The following is a 27,822-nucleotide window of genomic DNA, read 5'->3' as shown; positions in this document are numbered from 1 at the left end:
TTTAATGTTTAATTTATTAAAATGATTTAAATCTTACGTATGTTAAACTGATTTAAATATTACGAAGGTTAAACTGATTTAAACACGTATGTTAAAATGATTTAAATGTTACGTGTGTTAAAATAATTTTAATGTTTAATTTATTAAAATGATTTAAATCTTACGTATGTTAAACTGATTTAAATATTACGAAGGTTAAACTGATTTAAACACGTATGTTAAAATGATTTAAATGTTACGAATGTTAAAATTAAGTTACCACCTAAGTTTTTAGCAAATGTTGCAGATGTTAAAGTATGGCTAATGTTGCTATGTTGCTATGTTATAATTGTAATTGTTAATAAGGGTGTTTTGTCCATGTCTGCACACTCTCCTCTTGCTCTGTTCCTTAACTTTTCAAATTATCTTTATTTCCCCTCACTTTCATATTCATTTCTTTTAATTAATTTTTTCTAATATTCTACACATTCTCCCTACACTTACACTCGCTACATATATGGCATACCTCTAATAACTTCTCTTTCTTCTTTTCCAATCTTTGTCCTCTCTCTTTTTTCTTGCCTTCTTCCGGTTGCTTTCCCTTTCCTTTCGTATTTAATCTCATTACTTTTCTCATCGTCTTCGCTTCTCTCAATTTATCTCCTCTGCAATATCATTCAATCTCTTTTTATACCTCTTTTACAACGATTTTCCTCTCTCTCTCTCTCTCTCTCTCTCTCTCTCTCTCTCTCTCTCTCTCTCTCTCTCTCTCTTTCCCTTTTGTTTTCACTCTTACGGAGTTCCGTTATTCTTCCCTTTACTCTATTTTTGCCCCACGTTCTTTCCCTTCATTGTTCTTTCTTCCCTCCGTTATGCTCTTTCTTTCCCACCTCTCTGCTGACCCCTGCTTCTTCTCCCCCCCTGGCAGGTCCCCCAGAGAAGGTCAACAACTGTAGCGTGTTCAACGTGACCTCTCACAGTGCCCAAGTGTTCTGTTCCTCAGGGGTCAACAGCGGCCTCACGCCTCACTTTCTGCATCAGGTAGGTTCTGTCCTCTCTGTCTGTCTGTCTCTCTGTCTGTCTGTCTGTCTGTCTGTCTCTCTCTCTCTCTCTCTCTCTCTCTCTCTTTATCTCTTTCTCTCACTCCCTATATATCTTTCTTTCTCTTTAACTGTATTTTTTATATTCCCATGTATGTTTGCTGATAACGAGCTCGCTGCTAACTCCACCTTTCGAACATTAGTAGTTTAAGGCGATGAATCGGTTCCTGTGTGACTTATATCATACATTCATTAACAATTTAGTAATGCGTTAGCTTCAACAACTTTTCCGTCGAATATATCATCTAATTAACATTGAAAAAGTTATTTCTAACATCCTTGTGCCTCATTGGGCCTTTATAATTTCTACCTAAGTTCTGTTTTTTTATATTGCTATATAATTCTTACTTTTGTGAACTCTCTTTAGAATCATATGTCCTAATCTTGTGGTTATTAATTCGCATCTCGTCCAGTGTGGTGACGTCCAGATCTCGTGGTTGATGCTAATATGTTAATCTCCTTTAGATCTGATACGAACCTTGTTTCATATCTCTGAACATGTTAGGGTTCATGCCAGGGTTCCATGCCAGGGTTCCATGCCACGGTGGGTTTCATGCCAGGGTTCCATGCCAGGGTTCCATGCCAGGGTTCCATGCCACGGTTCCATGCCAGGGTTCCATGCCAGGGTTCCATGCCAGGGTTCCATGCCAGGGTTCCATGCCACGGTGGGTTCCATGCCAGGGTTCCATGCCAGGGTTCCATGCCAGGGTTCCATGCCAGGGTTCCATGCCAGGGTTCCATGCCAGGGTTCCATGCCAGGGTTCCATGCCAGGGTTCCATGCCAGGGTTGCATATACAAAAATGCGTCACTTAGGTTGAGCATATAAATCTTTACATCAAATTCACAAATACATAAGTGTGGATTTTTATCCAATGCTCTTATCTTTGAGAAAAAACATGACCATTACTTATAATTAATATTATTATTATTTGTAGTATAGATTATTATTATTATTTTCATTTTCAACACGGCACTTTGAACCAGTAACGTCAGTTAAATAATTACTTATGTGATCAGGTCACTATGTGAAAAAAATATTTTTTATTCGAGCATGTAACTGAATTTAAATAAAAAATAATAACGTAGAGCTTAAAAAAAATGGCTTATAACCATTGAGTTGATTATGGTTCTGGTCGCTGTGTTTGCTCAACAATTCCCTCGTGTTCTGATGGCGCAAAAATCCCACCACAGAAAACAAGGATGTTCGGAGGTAATAATTTTAGCAAATTGTCGAGACGCCAACCACATCAGGAGCTCTTAACGATTAAATTGGAAGTAGGTTACATTACATTGAACTGCCAAGCAACTGGCAAACAACCCAGACACGAATCTGTAAGACGTGTGAATAAATAACAAGGAAGCCAGAGATTCATCCAGGCTAAACTAGAAACATTTTTTTTATATGAATCTCCTTGACACACTAAAATGAATCAAGACAGATGTCTCTAAGACACTGACTAAACGACAGAGAGCCCAGATACGTACTTCAGAGATACCCTATGCCCGACTGTCCACATCTCTTCTATCATACGTGTAAGAATACCATATAAATATACACTATGAGGTGTATATAGCCCTCTTCGCGATGTATAGACACTGAGTTTACTTTTGTAGGTATGCTCAAGGGTAATGTACATCTGTTGGCTGGTCAGTAAAGTATTGTGGTTGGCCACAAGTCCGGCCCCAAACAAGCATTTCAAGCACCACGAACAGATCTTAACAATGACAAAGAGCTTCGTTAAGAAACAAATCCACAAGGGCCGTGACGAGGATTCGAACCTGCGTCCGAGAGCTTCGTTAAGAAAGCGATAAATGATAACATTAAACAAATGAAAAAAATAGATAAATGCAGTGTTTTCCCCTCTCCAGCGCTAGAGTAGTTCCTCAGCGGGAGGACCCTGGTTCTAATCCTCCGCAGGCGAGGGAAGGAGAAGGCGGAGGCGCTATTGATGACTCTGTAGTTTTAATTTCATTAGAATTGGGGGGAGGGGCAGTCTTCCCTCGCGGGCCCTCAGGAGTGCTGCAAAGATTGTCTGCATTACCTTCCCCTCACTCTGGGTACGACACGGATCTCCCCTCTACCCTTCCCCTCACTCTGGGCACGACACGGATCTCCCCTCTACCCTTCCCCTCACTCTGGGCACGACACGGATCTCCCCTCTACCCTTCCCCTCACTCTGAGCACGACACGGATGTCCCCTCTACCCTTCCCCTCACTCTGGGCACGACACGGATCTCCCCTCTACCCTTCCCCTCACTCTGAGCACGACACGGATGTCCCCTCTACCCTTCCCCTCACTCTGAGCACGACACGGATGTCCCCTCTACCCTTCCCCTCACTCTGGGGAGGACACGGATCTCCCCTCTACCCTTCCCCTCACTCTGGGCAGGACACGGATCTCCCCTCTACCCTTCCCCTCACTCTGGGTACGACACGGATGTCCCCTCTACCCTTCCCCTCACTCTGGGCAGGACACGGATCTCCCCTCTACCCTTCCCCTCACTCTGGGTACGACACGGATGTCCCCTCTACCCTTCCCCTCACTCTGGGCAGGACACGGATCTCCCCTCTACCCTTCCCCTCACTCTGGGTAGGACACGGATCTCCCCTCTACCCTTCCCCTCACTCTGGGCAGGACACGGATCTCCCCTCTACCCTTCCCCTCACTCTGGGTACGACACGGATGTCCCCTCTACCCTTCCCCTCACTCTGGGCAGGACACGGATCTCCCCTCTACCCCTCCGTGCTTGCTACTTCATCTCGAGTTACTGAATGATTTTTTCTGACTGCTGTAGCGTGAGTCTACTCGCGTATGCAGGCGATGAGTCACAATAACGTGGCTGAAGTATGTTGACCAGACCACACACTAGAAGTTGAAGGGACGACGACGTTTCGGTCCGTCCTGGACCATTCTCAAGTCGATTGTGAATGGTCGACTTGAGAATGGTCCAGGACGGACCGAAACGTCGTCGTCCCTTCAACTTCTAGTGTGTGGTCCGGTCAATCTACTCGCGTATATTTTGTGTGAAGAGAATGAGATCATGCTCCTGGGCCATTTACCATTTATTGGACTGGATGATTCGCCATTAACCACCTGCGTTTTATAAAATTTGTTCTTCGGCCGTTTGAACAGCGTCTGTCTCCACCACTTTCTCTTGTTTGGAGTGATCAGTTTCACTGTGTGATGCTTCTTGCAACACCCAACACTTGCAAACAGTTTAAAGTACTTGACGGTGAACAAATCCACAAGGGCCGTGACGAGGATTCGAACCTGCGTCCGGGAGCATCCCAGACACTGCCTTAATCGACTGAGCTACGACAGGGTAAAACTTGACGGTGTTGTTAGACACGCTTTGTGTCTCTATAATGTCTATCCTTGCCCAAAGTTGTACTTGGTTCAGGTCTCCTAGATTGTCTACACAGCTCGGTACATTTATTAAAGGAATCAGCCTTGTAGAACTCCAAAGACTTTCTCAATTTTGTTATATATGAACAAATCCACAAGGGCCGTGATGAGGGCTCGAACCTACGTCTGAAAGGCTACCGGACGCTGTGTTTGTTATATACGCTTCTGTGGTTCCTACTCGGTCCTGACCTATCAGTGACTACTGGGAGGTGAGGTCTAGCTCTTGTGCCCCGCCTACTAGAGCGTGACAAGGGCCTTGTTGCACCCGTTGTGTTATAGCTTAACTATTATAATGCTTTCAATCTTTGTCGATCCTGTCCTTAAATGTGTTGATGGAGGTGGCTTCCATAGCTTCTTCTCTCAGTGCATTCCCCCTTTGCTGACGACCCGTGCAGGGTACGAGAACTTCCTTATAATTCTTCTTCTCATTTGTCTATCCAACTTCTACTTGTATTCTCTCGTTTTATTTTCTCTCAACTTAAAGAGGCTGTCCTCTTCCACCTTGTCTATTCTCCTCAGTAGTTTGTGTGTTGGCATCACATGTCTACTGTTTATTCTGTCCTCCAAGGCTGTAAGGTGCAGTGCCCTCAGCCAATCCTCATTGCTTAGTCATTTCAGCTCTGGCACTAATATTATTGCAAACCTCTGTACTTTTTAAATTTAGGTTTATGCCTCAAAAGTGTGGACTTCAGTCTGGTGTGGACCTCATGCTTACCCAATATTCAGTAATATAATCCATTGAATTTACATACTTAGTGTATTCACTATTTGTATTCACCTATTTGATTCTGCAAAATCGAGATTATTTGATTTTGGACCTCCACATATCCAACCGAAGAACGCCTGATGAAATAAATAACTTTTGACATATTTTCTGTATCTGATACTCCAACTACTGACCATCCCCCAGGATGCCTTGCACAACAGCTGTCTAACTCACGGGTACAAATTTACTGTTAGGTGAAGAGAGGAATCAGGTGAAGGGAAACATTGGCCACACTCGTCTGTCCTAACCTTGGAATCGAAACCTCAATTCTAGGTTGTGAGTCTACAACTGAGCTCATGGACAACATAGCTGTGTGTGTGTGTGTGTGTGTGTGTGTGTGTGTGTGTGTGTGTGTGTGTGTGTGTGTGTGTGTGTGCGTGTGTGTGTGTGTGTGTGTGTGTGTGTGTGTGTGCGTTATATCCTCTCTCTTCTAACCACAGGAAGATAAAAAAAGCTGAAGTTCCAGGTGCGTAAATGCATTCTTGTGAGCCTTGTGAGAATACTTACCGTAAAAAATGGAGACATCACAACGGGCCAACATATTTAAACTGGACTTTGTGTCCTTACATCTCTTGGAGAGAAGAGCTTTTACCTCTTATTGGAGTCGGCTCATTGGCTCCGCTACCCCTAAGTTTAACGAGTGTTGTGCAACATTTAATGCAGTATTTGGTCAAGGGGAAATAGAAAGCAAGAGAGAGAACACATGAGCACTGTAGTTATGGATCCGGATACATAATACATTCTAGTTCTTTTTAAAGAAACATTACACTCGGCTCGCTCCTCCAGGCTGAGTCTTTTAGGGATGAGATCTTTCTCTGAGTTTGGAATTTGGATTTCTTGGCAAACTTTGTTTTTAGCAAAATATATATATTAAAATTAATCATTACGACTATTGTCAATTGAGGATTATCATTAAATTTAATCATGTTGAATCTGTTGTAACCATTTAAGATGAGGAAGAAATAAAAAAATATATTAGAAATAATTATTTTCTTTGATATAGACAAAAATGATCTTTAAACCAAACATTTCCAGCTTAAACAGCCATAAATTACTCATTCTGCAACATTACCTCTATGTCAAAACTTTCTTGCACGGTTTGCAACCATAACAAACTGCAAAACTTGGATTAACACACATTATTAATATAATAAATTATATATAAGTTTAGAATCTCTTATAATGATTAAAGCCGAAGATTTGAGTATCTGTTGGATAAAATTCAACCAAAGTCTGCATATCTTCTCCATGTTCACCAAAGGTCACCACAATAGCTTATTCACCAAATAGTAAGTATACTTTGTTATTGAACAAAGTCCAGAGCTAAAGTAGAGTCTCAGTGTTTTTTTCATCATGGAATGGGGTTTACTCAGTGAATATTTCACCTTGTGGAGTTCAAACACCTGTGCTTACCTTAATTAAGGCGTGATGGTTTGGTTTAAGATTAAGGAAGCCGGTCGGCCGAGCGGACAGCACGCTGGACTTGTGATCCTGTGGTCCTGGGTTCGATCCCAGGCGCCGGCGAGAAACAATGGGCAGAGTTTCTTTCACCCTATGCCCCTGTTACCTAGCAGTAAAATAGGTACCTGGGTGTTAGTCAGCTGTCACGGGCTGCTTCCTGGGGATGGAGGCCTGGTCGAGGACCGGGCCGCGGGGACACTAAAGCCCCGAAATCATCTCAAGATAACCTCAAGAAGATATTTGCGTGAAGTTTTCATGGAAAATGCTCAACTCGCCTCGCTCGCTTCGAATCTCCTAAAATCCCACCATCTTGTCTTCAAACCAGACACGTAGCGTCCAAGAGACTGTAATGGACACTGCGGCCCCCCAGTCACTACCTCTTCCACCTGACTGCCAGTTCCCCTCTCCTTCTACCCTTCCACTTTTCCTCTTCCATCTGTAAACATCCGTCCCTTTGTTCCTCAGAACCTTTCCCACCACTATCAGAACCTTTCTCTCCACGTGACTGAGAACAAGACTTTACAGACAGAGATCACACTAACGTGATGCATCAAATGAACAAATCCACAAGGGCCGTGACGAGGATTCGAACCTGCGTCCGGGAGCATCCCAGACACTGCCTTAATCGACTGAGCTACGACAGGGTTAAAAGAGTTGAAACTGAAGTTTTACTGAACTTACTGGATCCCGTAGCCTCTCCGAGGCACAAACCAGGCTTTTACACAACTCCCCCTTGCATCCGAGCTATGTCAATAGGCCGTTCTCCCTCTTCGCCGCAGGTTCGAATCCTCGTCACGGCCCTTGTGGATTTGTTCATGAGAACAAGATCCTTTCTGAGCCTGAGACTGAGACTGCGATCATCATCAAGTGTATTTAGGAAGACTTACCAAGTTTGTTTTCTTAACATTAAGACTCTTGTGTTCTTATCTGTAAGAGTTTCCCGGGACAGTTCTTTATTAATCATGGGCTCTTGAGTGACTGTATCAGTAGTAAATGATACAGTTATATATATATCTAGTTATATTATATCTATCACTTGTAAATGAGACCGTATGAATAGTAAATTAGTGTATTACAGATAAATGCCACTGTATCAAGAGTAAATGTGATTGAATTACTGGTAACCCCGACTGTATCAGTAATAAATGACACTGTATCACAACTAAATGAGATTGTTTCACAGGTACATGAGACTGTATCACCGGTAAACGAGACTGAATAACTGGTAAATAATATTGTATCACTAGTACATAAAACTAAATCACTGTTAAATTCCACTGTATCGTTGATAAATTCCACGTATCAATAATAAATGAAACAGTATCGCTGTGATTTGAGTTTATTGCTGGTAAATAAGAACAATATAAATGTAAATATTTATAAGATAAATAATAAATGATAAATATGGTGTTGAGAAGGGGGAGAGAGGGAAGAGATTTTAGAGAAAGAGAAGACGTTGGAGAGAAAGTGAAGAAAGGTGAAGACTGTGGGAGAGGGAGAAAGGGTGAAGAGGGAAGGAGAGTGGAAGAAGAGGAGTTGTATGGGAAGAAAGGTACAGAAGGGAGAAGAGGGGGAAGGAAGACTAGGAGAAAGGATGGGGGGGGGGGGGGGTGAAATAGGGGGATGGTGTGAGAGAGGAAGGTGCAGAAGGGTACCAACTCTAGAATATTTGGGGTATTTGGGTACTCGGCGATGCCCCGAGTAGACCCAGTGCCCAGGCCCCTCCCAAACACCTTCTCCCCCCCCGACATTATAGATCTCTTACAGGTGTCCCCCCCCCACACACACACACAACCCTAAACCCCCTCCCCACCACAATAGGCCCACTGGATCTTCCGCAAACACACACACACACACCCTCTCAAATATTCACCTTCCTCTCTCTCTCGCCAAATCACTGTATCCAATTTCACTTTCACACGCCTCGGTTGAGAGGCGAGACCAAAGAGCCAGAGCTCAACCCCCGCAAGCACAACTAGGTGAGTACATCTTCTTAATCCTTACACAAATCTGCGCATCCTCCCCTGAGCATCTGAATCATCATTTTGCATGTCATTATTGCAATACACTAATATTTAAATCAATGCTAAACTCAACTAAGTTATGGGAGCTCAGTTCACAACCACAGACTTTGTGATGAACGATCCTCCCTTCCCCTTTAAGGGTGGGGGGAGGGGAGAGGGGGGGACAGGAGGGACCGTCTTTGACTACCCTACGACACTCTACATATAATCATCAGTCACCATGCAAAAGTTGCGTGAGGTTATACCCCCAAGTATCTATCTTAGTACATTTTCTTTTATATATATATATATGGAGTACCTAGTGGTCCCGGGTCTCTGTCTGTCTGTCTGTCTGTGTCTCCTTTCCTCCAATTCTCCCATCTTTCCCTTCCTCCTTCCTATTCTCCAGTTCTCCCTCCCATTCTCAATCCATCCCTACCATTCTTCCTCCCTTTCTTCCACTGTCCCTCCCTCCCATACTTCTTCCCTCACCCCTATCATTCTCCGTTCTTCCCTCTCTTCCCTTTTCCCTCCTTCTCTCCCGTTTCCTTTCCCCTTACCCATCTCGTCGTCTCTCACACTGGACGAGACGTACTTGAGTAACGTTGACTCATCATAAACAACGTTGAACTAAGGTTTACAATTTAAAGTCGATAACAGCTTTATAATTTATTGGTAACACTTTATTGACAATTAAACCCACAGTGCAGACTTCAAAGGAGTCGTTGGGTGCAGCAATATCAGTGGGGGGAGAGAGAGAGAGAGAGAGAGAGAGAGAGAGAGAGAGAGAGAGAGAGAGAGAGAGAGAGAGAGAGAGAGAGAGAGAGAGAGAGAGAGAGAGAGAGAGAGAGAGAGAGAGAGAGATATACCCGGATACCACCAGGTACCCCTGTCCCTAGTAGTTAATATTTAAAGCCTAATAACTCCCTTAACTTACCCATACCTCTTGCTCCACATCCCTGCCCCCTAACCCTCATCCCTGGACCTTCACATGCCCTATTCCTCATCCCTGGACCTTCACATGCCCTATTCCTCATCCCTGGACCTTCATATGCCCTATTCCTCATCCCTGGACCTTCACATGCCCTATTCCACACACCTAAATCTCCTGTCTCTTCACTCATAACTCCTACTCCTTCTCCTCCTACTCCTCCTGCTCCACAGATCCGGGTAGCGTCGTCAGGAGAGCTGGTGTTCAACAGGACGTCACAACATCCCTACTTCAATGTGACGTCTCTGCGTCAGGACGAGACGTACGTCATCACCGTCGTGGCCTTCAACACCCGCGGCAAGTCTTTCCCGCAGCGGCTCCACCTTCACACCCTCAGGGAGCTTGAGACACACTTGAGTAAGTCCTGAGTTTGGCTCCTTGGCTGCGAGTGTGAGAGGAAAGGTGAGAGGTAAGGGTGTGGCTGAGTGTTTGTGTATGGATGAATTTGTGTGTTTCTCTACTAATGTATATCTGGTACCTGAGATATTTTAATCCTGTCTTTAAAAGACAGAATTTTGCAACCCGTTCTCGCACTTTCTTACAGTCGATATTGACTTATTAAATACGTGCCTATGTGACATACTAAATATACTAGTTTACCTTGAAAAGCTTCATAGAAAACACCGACCTTACCTAACCTTCTTAGGTACGATATGTTAAGATAAGCATCTTATTGCTTCGTAATTACAATTATTACTTAATCTATACCTATAATAGGTTAAGTAATAATTGTAATTACGAAGCAATATGATGCTTATTTCAACATACTAAGAAGGTTAGGTAAGGTCGGTGTTTTCTATGAAGCTTTTCAAGGTAAACTAGTATGTTTAGTATGTCACATATGCACGTATTTAATAAGTCAATATTGACTATACGAAAGTGCGAGAACGGGTTGGAATTTTGACGACCAACGAATTGACACTGGTCATTCCAGCTCGAGTTTCACTTTCCGAATCTTAGCTGTGTTAAGAATTCATGGCTTTCTTATATCAAGACTAATTAAACGTAACTAAACCAAATTAAGTCTAATCTATCACGTGGATACTATGAAGGTGGCCAAGTCTAATTAGTTTCCGCTTGGTTACAGCTAAATTGCTTGGAGATACAGCTATAACTGAAGTAAACCGTTTATGTCATATATATATATATATATATATATATATATATATATATATATATATATATATATATATATATATATATATATATATATATATATATATGAAGACGTGTTAGAAGCCGTTGTGGCAGCATGTAGGCTTGGCTCGTGGCGCTCGATCCGGGAGATCGTTCACGGGAGTTCCCTTGTCAGAAGCCACAAGTTGTCGACAGCCTGAGTCTCTACATCTTGTTGATACTTCTGAAGATTTTCTATTATCTGGGGTTAGTTATTCATTGGGAAACACGCATTAGTTATAATTCAAGTTAGCTTTATTTCCACTTTTCTTATTGCGTCTGGATCCTTATATTCTATTCTCTATTTTTACCTTCCTCGTCATTTTTTCTACATTACTTTAGCACAATTTGAGGCTCTTTATTCAGCACATCTATGATGGTATTGAGGGCCTCTATTGGAGATGATGCGTTAGGTAACTACACGTTAATGTTAAGAGTTACTGATAGGGGTTGGGGCACTTCTGGGAGTTGGGGCACCTCTGAGAGTTAGGGCACCTCTGGAAGTTAGGGCACCTCTGGAAGTTAGGGCACCTCTGGAAGTTAGGGCTCCTCTGGAAGTTAGGGCTACCCTGGGACTTGAAGCCCCCCTTGGGAGTCATACTTAAGGATCAATGAAGTCTGCTGACGGTCCTGGAGCGATAGGGAAGAGGCTATTGAAGAGGGAGAATATGCAGAAGAGTTCTTGTGAACGGAGGCAGGACAGACTTCCCTTTGAAGTCATGAAGTGATAGGGACTATGCACGAACAAATCATGCATCCCTGTATGTAGGGACTGCATGGCTGAGTAGCGTCGTTGAAGGAAGAGGTGAGGATGGGCGCCACTTGGTGAAACAGAATGAAGGGGGTAAAAGGCATGACTCTTTCAGTAGGCGCAGGGTGATGCGATGTGTGAGCGAGGAGGGATGGGGTGTTTCACTGGTCAGTGGATGTGAGTTGGGAATGCAAGGGGATGGAAGTAAGGAGAGAGGAGAAGGACGGAATGTCTTTAAACTATCTCTGCGTTCCTTAGAATGACTCCAAACTGTCTCTGCCTTCCTCGGAATGACTACAAACTGTCTCTGCCTTCCTCGGAATGACTCCAAACTGTCTCTGCGTTCCTCGGAATGACTCCAAACTGTCTCTACGTTCCTCGGAAGGACTCCGAACTGTCTCTGAGTTCCTCAGAATGACTCCAAACTGTCTCTGCGTTCCTCAGAATGACTCCAAACTGTCTCTGCGTTCCTCAGAATGACTCCAAACTGTCTCTGCCTTCCTCGGAAGGACTCAGAGGCAGTTGGGAGGGCCTACACGAGAGACGTTGTTGTGAGGACTGTTTGAAGGACTTGTAGGAGGAAGTATGTGCTTCCAGGAGGGAGGAGGGGAAGAAGGGAGAAGGCGGGCACGAAGAAGGGGGTCTAGGAGAAGAGGGAGGCAGTTTGGAGTGAATGGGATCTTGGAGGAGGAGAAAATAGGAGAAAAAATACGACAGACAAAATTTGTCTTTTAGTTTCTCCCAGGGTAGACCTGACAATTGTGTGCAACATTAATACATTTGGTTATGCCATCCGTGGGCAGAGCCGGAGACCTGTTATGCCACATTCTGTGCAGTGGGTTAAAGAGTACATCGTCATATACAAAACATCAACTGAGCACTCAGCTACTAAAGGTGATCACAGGAAACTGGAAACTCAGTTTCCAAACTGGAAACTCATATGAGTCACAGAGATGTTAGGAAGTTTTCTTTTAGCGTGAGAGTAGTGGAAAAATGAAATGCACTTGGGGGAACAGGTTGTGGAAACAAACTCTATTCATACTTTTAAAATTAGGTATGATAGGGAAATAGGACAGGAGTCATTGCTGTAAACAACCGATGGCTGGAAAGGCGGGATCCAAGAGCCAATGCTCGATCCTGCAAGCACAAATAGGTGAGTACAAATAGGTGATCACAGGACTTCTGTAAGCTCAAGGCTGGAGAGCGAGGGACATGTATATGACGTCTCAACACGACACAACACAAGACACAAGACACAACAGCACAACACTCTAAGTACACTATAAGACACAACACTCCAGATATTCAAAACAAATTCCTATACAAAAAAAGCTCCATTTTGCATATCACAATAGATTACTCAGTCCTGTTTGCACATATGTTTATCATTTCGGAGTCGCAAACATAATATTAGACGTAATATTAGGACGTAATATATTAAATAAAATCTGGCAAAATTTACCTTTCCTTGAACGACAAGAAGATCTTTTTGACTCGTGTTTACCATCGACCTTAAACCCAACTTAACTTGAGAGTCAGTTTCTCACGGCACCGTTCCTGGAGTCTGTTCCTGAGACGAATGTTCTTCATGCCCGGGGCGTCAGACATGTGTGTCTTGTGAAACAAACAAACAAGCTTAAATTCTTATATGCAGATGTTGGGGCGCCTCAGAAGGGAGGTCGAAGGTCTTGTTAACAGAGTGTTGTTAACCTCTAACAGCCTCATGACCCAGATTGCGCCTAATTTGAGAGCTATTCCCCTCTCAAGCATATTGTTGACCTGATCAGGATGTATAGCATAACTAATAGAGTACACCACAGCTGTAGGAGGAAGATGGGGCATTGTTTGAGGCATTTTGTGTGTTACTAAGTAACTCTTGGTGGGTAGGAAAAGATGGCGACGACATGGGAATTCTCCAAGTAGGAAGGAGTTCGATGATGTCATCAGTGACCAATGAGAGAGGAGCAAGGACGTGACGTGTTGTGTGCAAAAGCTCTGTGATTGGTGAAGACGTCACTTGCAAGTGTGGGGTCGGAGAGGACACACGCTACTCGTCGCCTCTTCAGTTTAAGATGTAGTTTCAAGTGCCTTAGTGGAGATAGTGCCGTGACCTGACGGATACAAGATCAGTAAGGTACAAGAAGGCATTTCCGGTGTCAACCTCGAGTCATTTGGAGCCAGAAACGATATTCTGAAGGCAGTGGATACTAGGCAGCGAGGACGACTGCCTAGTATCCACAGTGGTAAACCTAGGAGAGGCTTGTCCTATCTGAGGGCAGTGTCAGAGGTGAACCAAGCCTGTCACCTGTGTCTCACCCACACACGCAAATAACAGCGGTTCAAGTCAAGAAGAGAAAATTAAACAGTGGCAGTCAAGAGAGAGGATTTGTGGACAGCCTGGAGAAAAACAGACCCCAAACACCACCTTCATTTGTTGAAACAAGTGTGGTCGCACCGGGAGTTTTGTGGTAAGGACATTTTGTTTGCCATGTACAGGGAGAAGCAATGCTCGCTGATTTATAATGATCTTAATGAATCATGTTTATGGTAACTAAGAAGTAATATTGAGGAACTGAGAGATGCATGATGGAGGCGAGAGCGAGACATGCTGACTCGATGGTGGCTGGTGTTCAACTGACTGAAACTTGATAATGTGAAGGGAATTTGAGAGTGGCTTCGCCCAGAAGCGGGGGAGTCCACTTGGCAGTACTGGGAGATACCACCAGGAGAGGTATGTAAAGAGTTTATGATAGAGTTTTATTAAAGTTATTTTTTTAGTTGTTTGTGAAGGAAGAATATTTTTGTTATGTATAACATTACAGAGTGCAGGGGAGAGTTGTGTAAAACCCTGGTTTGTACCTCGGAGAGGCTACGGGATCCAGTAAGTTCAGTAGAACTTCGGTTTCAACTCTTTTACCATGTCGTAGCTCAGTCGATTAAGGCAGTGTCTGGGATGCTCCCGGACGCAGCTTCGAATCCTCGTCACGGCCCTTGTGGATTTGTTCATTTTATAACATTACAGGTTCGTGTGTGGTTGCTGAGAAGAGCTAGTGTTCCCCTGAGTACCAACTGTTGACCAGACCACACACTAGAAAGTGTGTTGACGGTTATTCAGTATTCAGTTTTATTCAGTAGTTGATCAGTACCAGTTGGTGATAGCCCCACTACCCAGCTGTAAGATAATCATTCACCAGAGGGAAGAGCTAACTAATTAACAGGACTGATCCTTATGCAGGCGACTTGAGAATGGTCCAGGACGGACCGAAACGTCGTCGTCCCTTCAACTTCTAGTGTGTGGTCTGGTCAACAGGACTGATCCAGAAGGATCGTTGGATACATCTTTGTTTGCTTATTCGAGGATTTCCTTGAAATTGTAAAGGTGACTCAGTGGGTGGAGGTGAGAATATTGGAGGTCATGTATATGAAAAACATAACAATTATTGTATAAGGCGGGGAAGAACATTCCCAAACATTCCCTTAAAATGACGTCGTGCTGTTGTTGTTGTTATAGATTCAGCTACTCGGAACAAGTTCTAAGTAGCACGGGCTATGGTGAGCCCGTACGTCGTGCTGAGCGTCCTGCCACATACGAGAATTATTAACAACATCCACACAGACGCTGCTTGATGCTGAGAAAGAGACAGAGGCACCAAGATGCTGCAAGAGAGAGAGAGACTACAAGTGTCTTTAATGCTGTCTCTCAAGCAAAGGGGATCCGGTCGGCCTAGCGGACAGCACGCTGGTCTTGTGATTCTGTGGTCCTGGGTTCGATCCCAGGCGCCTGAGAGAAACAATGGACAGAGTTTCTTTCACCCTATGCCCTTGTTACCTAGCAGTAAAATAGGTGCCTGGGTGTTAGTCAGCTGTCTGGGGTTGCTTCCCGGGGGTGGAGGCCTGGTCGAGGATCGGGCCGCGGGGACACTAAAAAGCCCCGAAATCATATCAAGATAACCTCAAGGAAGGGAGACGGCAAGACAGGCTTTGAGCTCATCATGCTCCAGCAACTTCCATCACTGTGCTGTTGTAGTGACTGAGGAATTGCGAAACCATGAAACTTAATTGTATTTATACTGAAGAAATAAATATCTTACAAAGTGGGAACAGGGTCAAGAAGACTGATAGGGGCGAGGAAATGAAAGGGTAGAGAGGAAATATAACAGAGAGAAGGGAACGCTTAATCAACTAAACGAGAGAAAGCCCCCACACCAACTGGCACAGAGAGCGTAGGGGAGAGTTTAAGAGATAGAGAGGAAGAGAGAGTAAAACAGAGAGAAGAATTTACAGACATCCCGGCATAGACTGTCATCCAAACTTGGTCTGTCATCCTATCCCAGTCTGCTCCTCCCAGACTGAATGGCTGTCATAACCTTAAAGATCATTTCAATCTGAATTTTGACCATAAAATCTGAATTGGTATCCCACCATATCTCAGCCTAGGCTATTATCTGAGCCTAAAGTATTATCTTCAACATGGACTGTTATCTCAGACTGGACTGTCAGCTCTGCCTTGACTGTCATCTGTCATTTCGTGGTCCTTCCCTCCCATTCTCTTTAACTCCATTTCCGTTTTCCTTTCCTTATATACTCCCATTCTCTCTCTGGTAGTGGGTAAAATATTCTCTAGTAACGTTGAACCAATATTATCGATGACAGCAGAGAAATATGATGGTTGAGTATTCTATGGACACTCAAACACATATTTCTGTTTGTCTGTTTCTCTGTCATACAGAGAGAGAGGTGTGCCAGAGGGAAGAGATGGAAATTGAGAGAGAGAGATAGAGATAGAGAGAGAGAGAGAGAGAGAGAGAGAGAGAGAGAGAGAGAGAGAGAGAGAGAGAGAGAGAGAGAGAGAGAGGGAGAGAGAGAAAGATTGCAAAAGAAGAAGAGAGGAAGGAAGAGAGATATAAAGAGCAAAGAAAAAGAGAGTGAGAAAGAAAAAAAACAATTCAGACAGACAGACAGACACAGAGAGCGGGAGGCAAACCACAGGATGACAGTCAGAAAATCACTGAGACACAGAGAGAGCCAGATCTGGGGTGCCTGACTTGACCCGGGCACCGCCGTGTACTCCATCGAATCTGTCTGTCTGTCTGTCTGTCTGTCTGTCTGTCTGTCTGTCTGTCTGTCAAAGTTTAGTAGCCGGACCCTTGGGATTGGACTCAGGGAGCTGTGCCTGGTGATTGCCTGGCATCCCATCCAGAGGTCAGCCCTTGTGACACCCTACAAGAGAAAGCGCCCCCCGCCCGCCCCCCTACACGAGGTCCGATGCAACGAAAGGCCTACATAGTTTAGCATTTATTTAAATATTTGTGTATTCAGATATTCACATTAAAAGCGAATGTTCAGATGACATATTTACAGTCTGGAAACATCTTTTTTTGGTCGTGAAAATTATTCCAGTGGCGGTGGTGGAAGGGGAAGACATGGAGGATGTGTGGGAAGGGAGATGGGAAGGTTGTGTGTGTGTGGGGGGGGGGGGAGCACATACCCAGGAAACAGGGAGGATATGTGTGGGAAAGATGGGGAGGGTGTGTTGGCGAGTGAGAGGGCGAGAGTATGCGTGTTGGAGAAGATATGGAGGGAGAATGTGAGAAGGGAAAGGTGGGGGGGAGGGTGTGTGTGTGGGGGGTGGGGGAGAGAACGTGTAAGGGTGTGTGGGAGAGGTCTGGGCACAAGGTCGACGCAAGCAACCCTGACTATCCCATCTAGTAAGAAATAATATGCACTTGTCTATCCCAAAAATTTCACAAATATAGAAATTACACATAAAATACACATCCACTCACTATCTAACTTAAACTAAAACTTACCTAGAGTTGCCTGACATGTCAATAAGATGTAAGTACAACTCTTAAGAGCAGGAGGAGGCTCGTTAAGGCGGCGGCACCAGGAACAGCCTTAACTTTCATCTCCTGAATCTTTCATCCATGCCTGTACCTGTCATTTCATCCAGAGCTGTCAACTTTGCCAGAAACTATATCTCAGTTGATTGGACTTCAATCCTATCATGTCAAACTGAACCTTCATTTGTCAGTCTCAGCCTGTAGAGTCATTATACCTAGACTGTCACCCTAGCTGACGCTCTTGTCAGAGCCTAGCTTGTATATCAGCCTCCAGTGTCATGCCAGCCTGGATTGACATTCCACCCTGAACTGTCATTCTAGCCTGGCCTGCCATACCAGCCGGAAGTGACATCAATAGCTTGGACACTCATCCCAGCCTCGACTGTCATCCCAGCCTTGACTGTCATCTCAAAATGAACTGTCATGCCAGCCATGACTGTCCCCACATAGGTACTCCTGTTGTTTCTTCAGCACTTGCAATTTCAGCACATAAATTCGGGTTATTTTTCTCTTTCCTCCACCGCTCTTTCATATATTTGAGTTAACAACACAGGGGGTTCCACCTCTGGTGCAGCTCTAGGGACCCATGGACTCGGAGAAGAGAATAAAGAGTATTTAATTATAGTATTTACTTTCGGTTTTATCATATGCGAACCATTCTAAATTCTTAAGTTGCTAGTTTTCATTTTCGTAATTATTTAAGATATTCTGATTATGCTCTTCTTGTGTCATTCTGAGCATTATACTTACATGATGTGTCGTATTTTGGTTTACCTGGAGTGAAGAATTCTTGTCCAAAGTTAAATAACGTAACACACAGAGAACACACTAACGTGATGCATCAAATGAACAAATCCACAAGGGCCGTGACGAGGATTCGAACCTGCGTCCGGGAGCATCCCAGACACTGCCTTAATCGACTGAGCCACGACAGGGTAAAAAGAGGTCTTTTACTCTTTTAACCCTGTCGTAGCTCAGTCGATTAAGGCAGTGTCTGGGATGCTCCCGGACGCAGGTTCGAATCCTTGTCACGGCCCTTAGGGATTTGTTCATTTAAATAACGTAAATCTGTATAAGACTTTTGTTATTCTAAAATCTGTTTACGTAATTTTCTTTAAATTACATTTTTATATTTAAACTTTTTAACTTTTACTTGTTAAGAGGAAACTTATATATGAAAAATCGACAAAATCTCAATAATTTGAGAAAGTGGTGACCAATGGCATTAATGGTGTTGCCAGATTGCACTTTTTATTCGCCGTTTCTGAAACATAAATTTTATTTTTCTAATATTATTTTTAATAATATTTTATTTAAATATTTTTAATAATAATTATTTTTAATTAATATGAAAATATTTAATTTTGAAAATTGTTAATTTCAATATGAAAATATTTAATTTTTAGTTTAATATTAAAAATTTATGCCTTTTCCTTATTTGGAAGCATTCAACTTTCTCTAATGTTCTCATTTGAAGAATCAGCTTTTTATTTTACAAAATAAAGGTAGCGAGCAGTAGATTAACCACCACAACGTACGCCTTTCCTGCTTTGAATACTCAAAATGAGTTGTTAAATTCTAATCTATGAGATAAATTGTCTGCCTCTCTGTTCGTTTGAGTGTCCGATAGTGTAGGTCAGTTGGCTTCAGTTAGCTTCAAGTAACTTTCCATGATAAACTGTGAATGCATCGTGTTTATTATAGTAGGGGTTGGGGTTGGGGGTCGACCTCTCATGCCTCCTTTCAGTAGAACTGGCTCCTATTGCGACAACTAACGATTACAATGAAGTCTGAAATGTGGGTTTGACTGTCAATAAAGTGTTTATACCAGAATTATTGGGTGGGTATCGACATTGATTGAATGTTATTTGAGCCTGTTTTACCTACCGGCAGAGAATGGGAGAGATAAAGGGAGAGAGAACAGAAGGGAGGGGAAGGAAAGATAACGGGAGAGATAGGAATAGGGAGAATGGGAGCGAAAGAGACTTTGAGAGAGACTGGGAGATAAGGAGAGAGAGTAGGAAGGATTGAAGGTAGAATATAACGTTAATTCATGACGATACTCTTGCTTCAACGTTACTTATCTCTTACCACTGAGAGAAAGAGAATAGGAAGGAGAACAGGAGGAAGGGGAAGAGGTAGAATGGAGAGTATGAGGTAGGAAGGTAGAGAGAATCGTAGTGAGAGAGAATGGAAGGGAGGATGAATGGGAGGCCATTCATTCGGTTTGCAATTATACAGACATACAACACTGCAAGACGGGATCATTCTCATTCACAACATGAGAATCATGTTGGAGATGAGAATTACCCAACAAAAAAAAATGTATTTGACTTCATAACAACCAGAACGCGACTTCAATCCACTTCATTGCCTCAAAATGATTTTTATTGATATATCACGCCATTGTGATATATATATATATATATATATATATATATATATATATATATATATATATATATATATATATATATATATATATATATATATATATATATATATATATATATAGTTCACTAAATGTATTTGCATATATTTGAAAAACAAATTGTATCATACAGTAAAGAGACAAAAATGTTGCAGTAACAGTCATTAGTGGTTCAGTTTCGTGTCCAATTTCCACTTTTGTGCAAAAATTATCGCCTAAATTTATTGCAATTTATTCCCATTACCTTCATACAAAATAAAGCAGAGTAAAACTCCAGCCAAACCGTTTTCGCTGCCTTCTCCCCGACGTTAGGGAGAGTCATAAGCTGTTAGGAAAATATGAAAGAAAACAGTATATGTATATATATATGTATGTACGTACGTATGTATGTATGTACGTACGTACGTATGTATGTATGTATGTATGTATGTATGTATGTATGTATGTATGTATGTATGTATGTATGTATGAATGTATGTATGTATGTATGAATGTATGTATGTATGTATGTATGTATGTATGTATGTATGTATGTATGTATGTATGTATGTATTTGCTAATGTAAGTGTAAAGTGAGATCTCGTGTGTGTGGAGGGCGCCAGCAGCGCTCCCACACTATACACTATACACTATACACGATACACTATACACTATACAGCACAGTGTCCAGTGTTGGGACAGGTTGGCCAGACCTGAGCACACAGCCGCCCCGACATGCAATATTTAAACTACTGTATCTCGTTACCATTTTGTGATGTTCACGTGTGAAATGCGAATTAAATGTTTTGGTCTGAATATAAAGGGTGTAGGAAGCCTGTGGGGATCCCCTTAGACGGACATAATAAATATACCGCTTATTTAAAGTGACGATCTGTGGATGCCTTCCTCGGGCTAGATTCACGAAGCAGTTACACAAGCACTTACGAACCTGTGCATCTTTTCTCAGTCTTTGGCAGCTTAGTTTACAATTATTAAACAGTTTATGAGTTTCGAAGCACCAGGAGGCTGTTTATAACAATAACAATAGTTGATTGGGAAGTTTTCATGGTTATAAACTGTTTAATAAATGTAACCAAAGCCGTCAAAGATTGAGGAAAGATGTACACGTTCGTAAGTACTTGAATAACTTTTTCGTGAATCTGGCCCCTCGCCTTTATTAGTTCCATTCAGTGGCTCAAGTTTACCATGTAAGTTGTTATGTAGCCTTACGTGTAGTTATGTACACGTAAGGTGGCTACATATTTGGTCTGATACAGTTGTCTGAAACACGAGTTAAGAACGCTTGCAGGACACGTTTAAATAAATATAAAGATCACTGAGGAGATATTTAATATTATTAGGAGTACCTTAGAGACCATTTCTGTGAGATAATGTTCCATGAAATGAGACAAAAGAAAGAGGAGTGAACTAAATCACCTCCTCTGGTGGTGGTAACTGTCCAACAGCGTCTCCTCCAGCTTGACAGGTGTCGTTAATTGAGCTTATAATGCGCCTTACACCTGCGGCAAGTTGACTGGTTGCTCTCGCAAGATGTCCGCCGTTATCAACACTAAAAGGTAGTGATCGACGTGAGTCGAATCAATGTGAAGGTTTAAGGAGGCGCTCTGGATATTTTAAGGGGTAGTTCCCCATCGTTACAGCACAGTTACCACGTCATGTATCGCGCGTTAATTTAGTAGTGACTTAAGGACTTACAGCCAAGCCGTTCAGGTCATTCAGCGCCATGTTGTTGTTTACTATAATAAGCTCTGCAACGCTGTTAGTATCCAGTTGCACAATTATTGCACGAGGTGATGGGACTCGAACCCAAGAACTCTGGTTAACATGGTTGATAAGTCAACCACTGAACCACTGTATGCATTGTGGTATGTGTACATAGCCAGCCAGTCTTCTTGAGTTGCCACAACGGACAGAAAATAGTGTGCTAAAATGATCCTGACTAAGCAAATTATCACTCATAGAAAACGTGAATGTTTGTAAGCTGCATTACTTTATAGTACCTCCATTATATAGTACCCCATTATTTGTCCGTTCGGGATTTTGACGTTTAAATGTTTACTATGTAAGAGGACGGGATGTACACTATGTGAGTGTTTACACATGATCGTGTAAGTGCATATGCCAGTGGATGTAAGTGTATGAACAGTGAAGAAGGCAGTATTATTCACAGTTCAGCAGACAGATGAGAAAACATTAAAGCTAGAAACTCATATTTTCTCAGACTCCTCCAATCATTTGAACGCAGAAGCTCTTGAGTATGATGACCTGTATTTCTTTGTTGACCAGACCACACACTAGAGAAGGGACGACGACGTTTCGGTTCGTCCTGGACCATTCTCAAGTCGATTGTGAGAATTTCTTTGCATTTCTTTGTGTTAGCACGTCTGACGACCATGTAACACTCGGACTTTTGTAGGAGCAGTGTGTTGCAGGACTTAAAGGGAAGAAAACAACATGTGATGGTCTTTTTAACTAATTACACGACACTAGTCAGTACTGTTCCAAATCATATTTGATCTATTGAAAACCCTATTTTCACTTATTGTCAGATATTCTTGACAAGTCTTACTGTGTGTCAACACCCCTCAGCAGCATCAACTGCATATCAATAGCAACATTGCAAAAGCGAGCTCGCTAAGCCAAATATTTTTGTATCTTGGCAAACCTAAACGCGTCCATCTCTGTTTGTCAGCAGCTCACAAACTCAGAATATTGCGTTTGCTTACATTCTGAAAATTCTATAAACTATTGCACATGGAGGAATTTTCTAAATATTTACGTATCCACTTTAGAAAAAATCTCAACTTCTCATATGCTTTCTAAATTTTTGCTGCTTGTTCGTGTGTTCTTCTTTAAATGTTCTGAGGGACGATATATATATATATATATAGAAGAACATGTTCTGCCTGGACATGTTCTTTTGACCAAATACTTACACACACGCACACACAAACATGTGAGTATACACACACATGCACATACACACACATGCACATACACACACACACACGCACACACACACACACACACACACACACACACACACACACACACACACACACACACACACACACACACACACACACGTCGAGAATAGTGTTACAGTGACAAGGGAACGTTTAATACAGTGACCATGTGAGGTGGATCTTGAGGGAGACTGTCAGTGTCCATCACACACACAACTGTCACACAACTGTCACACACAGCTGACATAAGTGGAGCGACAGTCATATGTATAGTATAATCTACTCACCGCTGCATCAGTTGTCATGACAAAAATAACATATTTTTAATTTGTAATTTACCTGTTTTAAATTGGCCCTTTTTTCTTTGTATATTTGTATTATAAATCTAGATGCATGTGAGATGTATATTGTTACTGTTGATCTTGATAGTGTGCCCCTATCTCTCTCTGTCACTCGTTATCTCTCATTCTCTCTATATATACATCTCTCATTCTCTCCCCCCACCCCACGCCACCAGGTACCACAGGGAGACCTGACTTCCCACACACACATTAGGAATAAACTCGTGTGTAATCACACGTTCCTCCTGCTGCCTTGCGCCGGCCCGTGGAGGGATCTCCTTCTCGAATATTCATGCTTTTGCTCCAGCGATATATTGGCTTTGGTAAATCGGAGAATCCTCGCCATTGCTCTAGGCGTTTACTGTGCTTCTAGTTGTCTATCTCTCTCTATTTAACAGCATTTATCTTTATCGCTCCATTTATACATTTTTTTTAGTTTTACATGTGTGTTTACGTATACACTAATGACTCAAAGAGTAATACAATACTGGATGTTTATAAGGATATATGTTAGGGAAGCTCTTTGCTTTTCATTTATAAATAGCCTATTGGGAATTATTTTTTAGTTTGCCAACTTTAAATTTTTTCAATAACAAATATTTTGTCATTGATTGCGATTTCTGGTAAGATATTCCACCATGCTGTAACAGATTACAGCATTGTGCTTCGTTGGACTGTAATCCTTGGGTTTCAGATTTAACACAATTGACCGCTACGCTTGACTGGGAAATGCTAAGGTATATTATGTATCGTGATTGTCATATTGTCTGATAATTTGTAATCTTTTTATTTCGTTACCTAATCAGTCTCTTGTTAATCGAATTATTCATTGTATATGATGCAATGTTTTTCTCATATTATATATTGTTCGTCATTGAAAAGTGTCTCTCCCTCACTTCAATCCTCGACCGACCAAGTGGTTGGCCACTAATCCTTCCCTCCGTTCCCATCCCAAATCCTCATCCTGATCCCTTCCAAGTGATATACAGTCGTAATGGCTCGGTGCTTTCTCCCGAGAGTTCCCTTCCCTTCGGCCAGGTTATGCAAGATATGCAAGATTTTCTCGGTCAAACTTATGCAAGATATGCAAGATTTTCTCGGTCAAACTTATGCAAGATATGCAAGATTTTCTCGGTCAAACTTATGCAAGATATGCAAGATTTTTTCGGTCAAACTTATGCAAGATATGCAAGATTTTCTCGGTCAAACTTATGCAAGATATGCAAGATTTTCTCGGTCAAACTTATGCAAGATATGCAAGATTTTCTCGGTCAAACTTATGCAAGATATGCAAGATTTTCTCGGTCAAACTTATGCAAGGTATGCAAGATTTTCTCGGTCAAACTTATGCAAGATATGCAAGATTTTCTCGGTCAATCTTATGCAAGATATGCAAGATTTTCTCGGTCAAACTTATGCAAGATATGCAAGATTTTCTCGGTCAAACTTATGCAAGATATGCAAGATTTTCTCGGTCAAACTTATGCAAGATATGCAAGATTTTCTCGGTCAAACTTATGCAAGATATGCAAGATTTTCTCGGTCAAACTTATGCAAGAAATAATGTATGTTCGGTCCATTGCCGAATTATTGTTCACTTCAATATTACCCTATATTGAATATTAAAAAAGTAATATAGAATATTATCAATATTCTATATTACGTTTTCTTCTGCTGTCTCCCATCTCCTTGAAATAGTTTGCTTTCTCAGACATGCCCTGTCAGCCAGCTTGTCTCTCATCCATGTGTACCAGCCTACATATGTAACTGGAGTAGCCATTTCTTATGTAGGCTGCTGTCAGATGTCTTCTGATTATCGCTGAAGATGCTATCTATACCTTTGTCTCTTGTTTAACATCCGCCATGTTGTTGCAAACTTGCAATTAGTTCATCAAAAGGATTCTCTTTCTCTAATTTCATGATTTTGTCTAGAAACAAAAATTAGTTATTATAAGTGTTGCAAGTACCCACATCGGATCAGTCTCATTATCAACGTGGCTGCAATGCTTGTTGCTGATTCAAGTCTGTAGATGTGTGGGTCTTACCTTCATCCTCTCAGGTATAGTGGAATCACCATAACATTTTGCTGAAGTCTGATCGGTCCCAGTGAGGCTTTAAGTACCATAGAAAGGCGTCTAATGGGTGCTTCTACTGCCTCTTTCAGTAGCCACAGGTATATGTTATCTAAGCCCGTGCCTCTCATCAAATTCATATCCTTCAAGAATTTTTTACAACTTCTGGTTTAATTTCCGTGTCAGTGAGGCAGTCCTGTGGGGAGTGTCTCTTCTGTTCGGACTCTTAGCTCTTGTGGCAGATCAAACGCCAGCCTAAATATTTCAGAAAGACTCAATTCAGTACTTCATAAACTTCCTAAAAAGCTTTCCATCTGTCCCACGTATATTAGACGTTGTCTGATCGCCTGGAAACTCATTCACATCTTCATGAACTTGCATTCATACATCATTGTATTCACAAGTTCTCCCGTGCGTTCAAAGCCTTCACACAAACACAGCCTTCAACGAAGCCACCCATGACTAACCATACAGAGCCTCCGTTATCCTAAGAAGCATGATGAAACCCCCATGATGACCAGACCACACACTAGAATATGAAGGGACGACGACGTTTCGGTCCGTCTTGGACCATTCTCAAGTCGATTGTTGACTTGAGAATGGTCCAGGACGGACCGAAACGTCGTCGTCCCTTCATATTCCAGTGTGTGGTCTAGTCATCATACTTTAGCCACGTTATTGTGACTCATCGCCTGCACATAAAACCCCCATTTTTTTTAATAGCACTCACCCATTAACCCACGCAGGTCTGCCGTCCCGACCGGAGCCTCAGCCTCTCATGTGGGTGATGGGCGTGGTGGGTGGCGTGGTGGTAGCGGTGATGGGCGTGGTGGTGGGCGTGTGGTGGGCCAGGGGCAGGCGAGACTCCCACACTCTTCGCAACAGAGAGGAAGGACTCCTCAAGCTCAACAAACCTGATGTCACAGGTAAGGCCGCTTGTATGGTAGTAGATCACAGATATAATTACTCAAATGATTAACTAATTAATAAAGTATTCAGTGAGAATCCACAAGATCTTCTCTGAATGCTCTTTGTTTTCTTCTTCGAGGATGTGGGTCCCTGCAATTGCACCAGAGGTGGTACCCCTAATATAAAAAAATTAATAATGCATATATTATTTCCCCAAAACAAATGAGTACGTGAAGTTATTGCTTACTTTCCCAGCTCATATTATGTGGTGGGACTGAGTTCACATCTCTGGACTTCCCAGAGGCACTCACTACCTCTTACGCCAATAACGAATAACGAACGAATAACGAATAACTCTCATAACGAACCTAAAAGTACCACAACCAGGGATGCTATTGAAATTTCTTTGGGTTTAGAAGGCACATAGTTATTACCTCACACTGCTGGGCTTACACGATACCCTCTCACACTCCGGGCAGCCAGGCATGTTTCCTACCCTATACTCCTGAGAAGCCACAATTAATTCACACTACCTTGATGTATCGTTGAGAAAATATTGAAGCAATGAAATAATCTTGATCACACTAGACTGGACTTCTTAGCCAAGCGCTCTCAACTTGATCACGAACAGTTTTAATATACTTCCACCAAACTTAGAGATATTGAACAATATTTTGAAATTTGTACACTATTCGTAAATAGAGCTAGGACAAAATAGGGCTAGGACAAAATAGGGCTAGGACAAAATAGGGCTAGGACAAAATAGGTCTAGGACAAAATAGGGCTAGGACAAAATAGCGCTAGGACAAAATAGGGCTAGGACAAAATAGTGCTAGGACAAAACAGAAGACTGAAAAATTACTCCAGAACAACTTGCAATTCAATTATAAATATTTCAGGAGTTTGGAGTCTAAAAAATTAAATTAGTTACGAGAAATCATCTGGACAAAATTATACAGTAACGAATAATCAGAGAGACAACATTAGTAGTATATCTAAACTAATAAATCGATGTGTAAATGTACGGAGTAAGGGAAACAGAACACTGGAATATATTATAGATACACAGCGCCACACTTCCCCAATAAACACCCATCTGGAAGAACCTCACAGTGCCTCCCCTCACAGTGCCTCACCTTACAGTGCCTCCCCTCACACCTCCCTCACTTCCTCACAGCGCCTCACCTCACAGGATCAATATGCGAGCCACCTGGGCACGGCCAGAGCAGGAACGCCAACAAATATTATTATGAGGCTGTCAGCAAAGGCGGGAGTGGCAGCGACGTGCTAGTGTTACCAGGCCGAGGTGTTCATGGTGGGGCCCCTCCTCTCACTGTTATCCTTCACACTCAGGCTATCCTGCTCTCTACCTACACTCTCTGGTTGGCTATCCTGCTCTCTACCTACACTCCCTGCTTGGCTATCCTGCTCTACACCTACACTCTCTGGTTGGCTATCCTGCTCTCTACCTACACTCTCTGGTTGGTTATCCTGCTCTCCAGCTACACTCCCTGGTTGGCTATCCTGCTCTACACCTACACTCTTTGGTTGGCTATCCTGCTCTCCACCTACACTCCCTGGTTGGCTATCCTGCTCTCTACCTACACTCTCTGGTTGGCTATCTT

The 27,822-nt window shown here is 42.5% G+C and overlaps 1 protein-coding gene across 1 annotated transcript in view; it reads left to right on the top strand.

Annotated features, from left to right (window-relative positions):
* The window catches only part of LOC123759447 (neural cell adhesion molecule 2), a 255,243-nt gene that overhangs the window by 220,672 nt on the left and 6,749 nt on the right, over positions 1 to 27,822 (top strand). The window contains exons 12-14 of the mRNA XM_045744532.2: positions 908 to 1,020; positions 9,882 to 10,065; positions 26,035 to 26,214. Coding sequence (XP_045600488.2) covers positions 908 to 1,020; positions 9,882 to 10,065; positions 26,035 to 26,214 — 477 coding nt within the window. The remainder of the gene's footprint in view (positions 1 to 907; positions 1,021 to 9,881; positions 10,066 to 26,034; positions 26,215 to 27,822) is intronic.

The sequence above is a fragment of the Procambarus clarkii genome, chromosome 32 (assembly GCF_040958095.1).
Source record: "Procambarus clarkii isolate CNS0578487 chromosome 32, FALCON_Pclarkii_2.0, whole genome shotgun sequence".
Taxonomy (NCBI): domain Eukaryota; kingdom Metazoa; phylum Arthropoda; class Malacostraca; order Decapoda; family Cambaridae; genus Procambarus; species Procambarus clarkii.
Note: the sequence above shows the minus strand (reverse complement) of the source record. Positions and strands in the feature narration are given on the sequence as shown.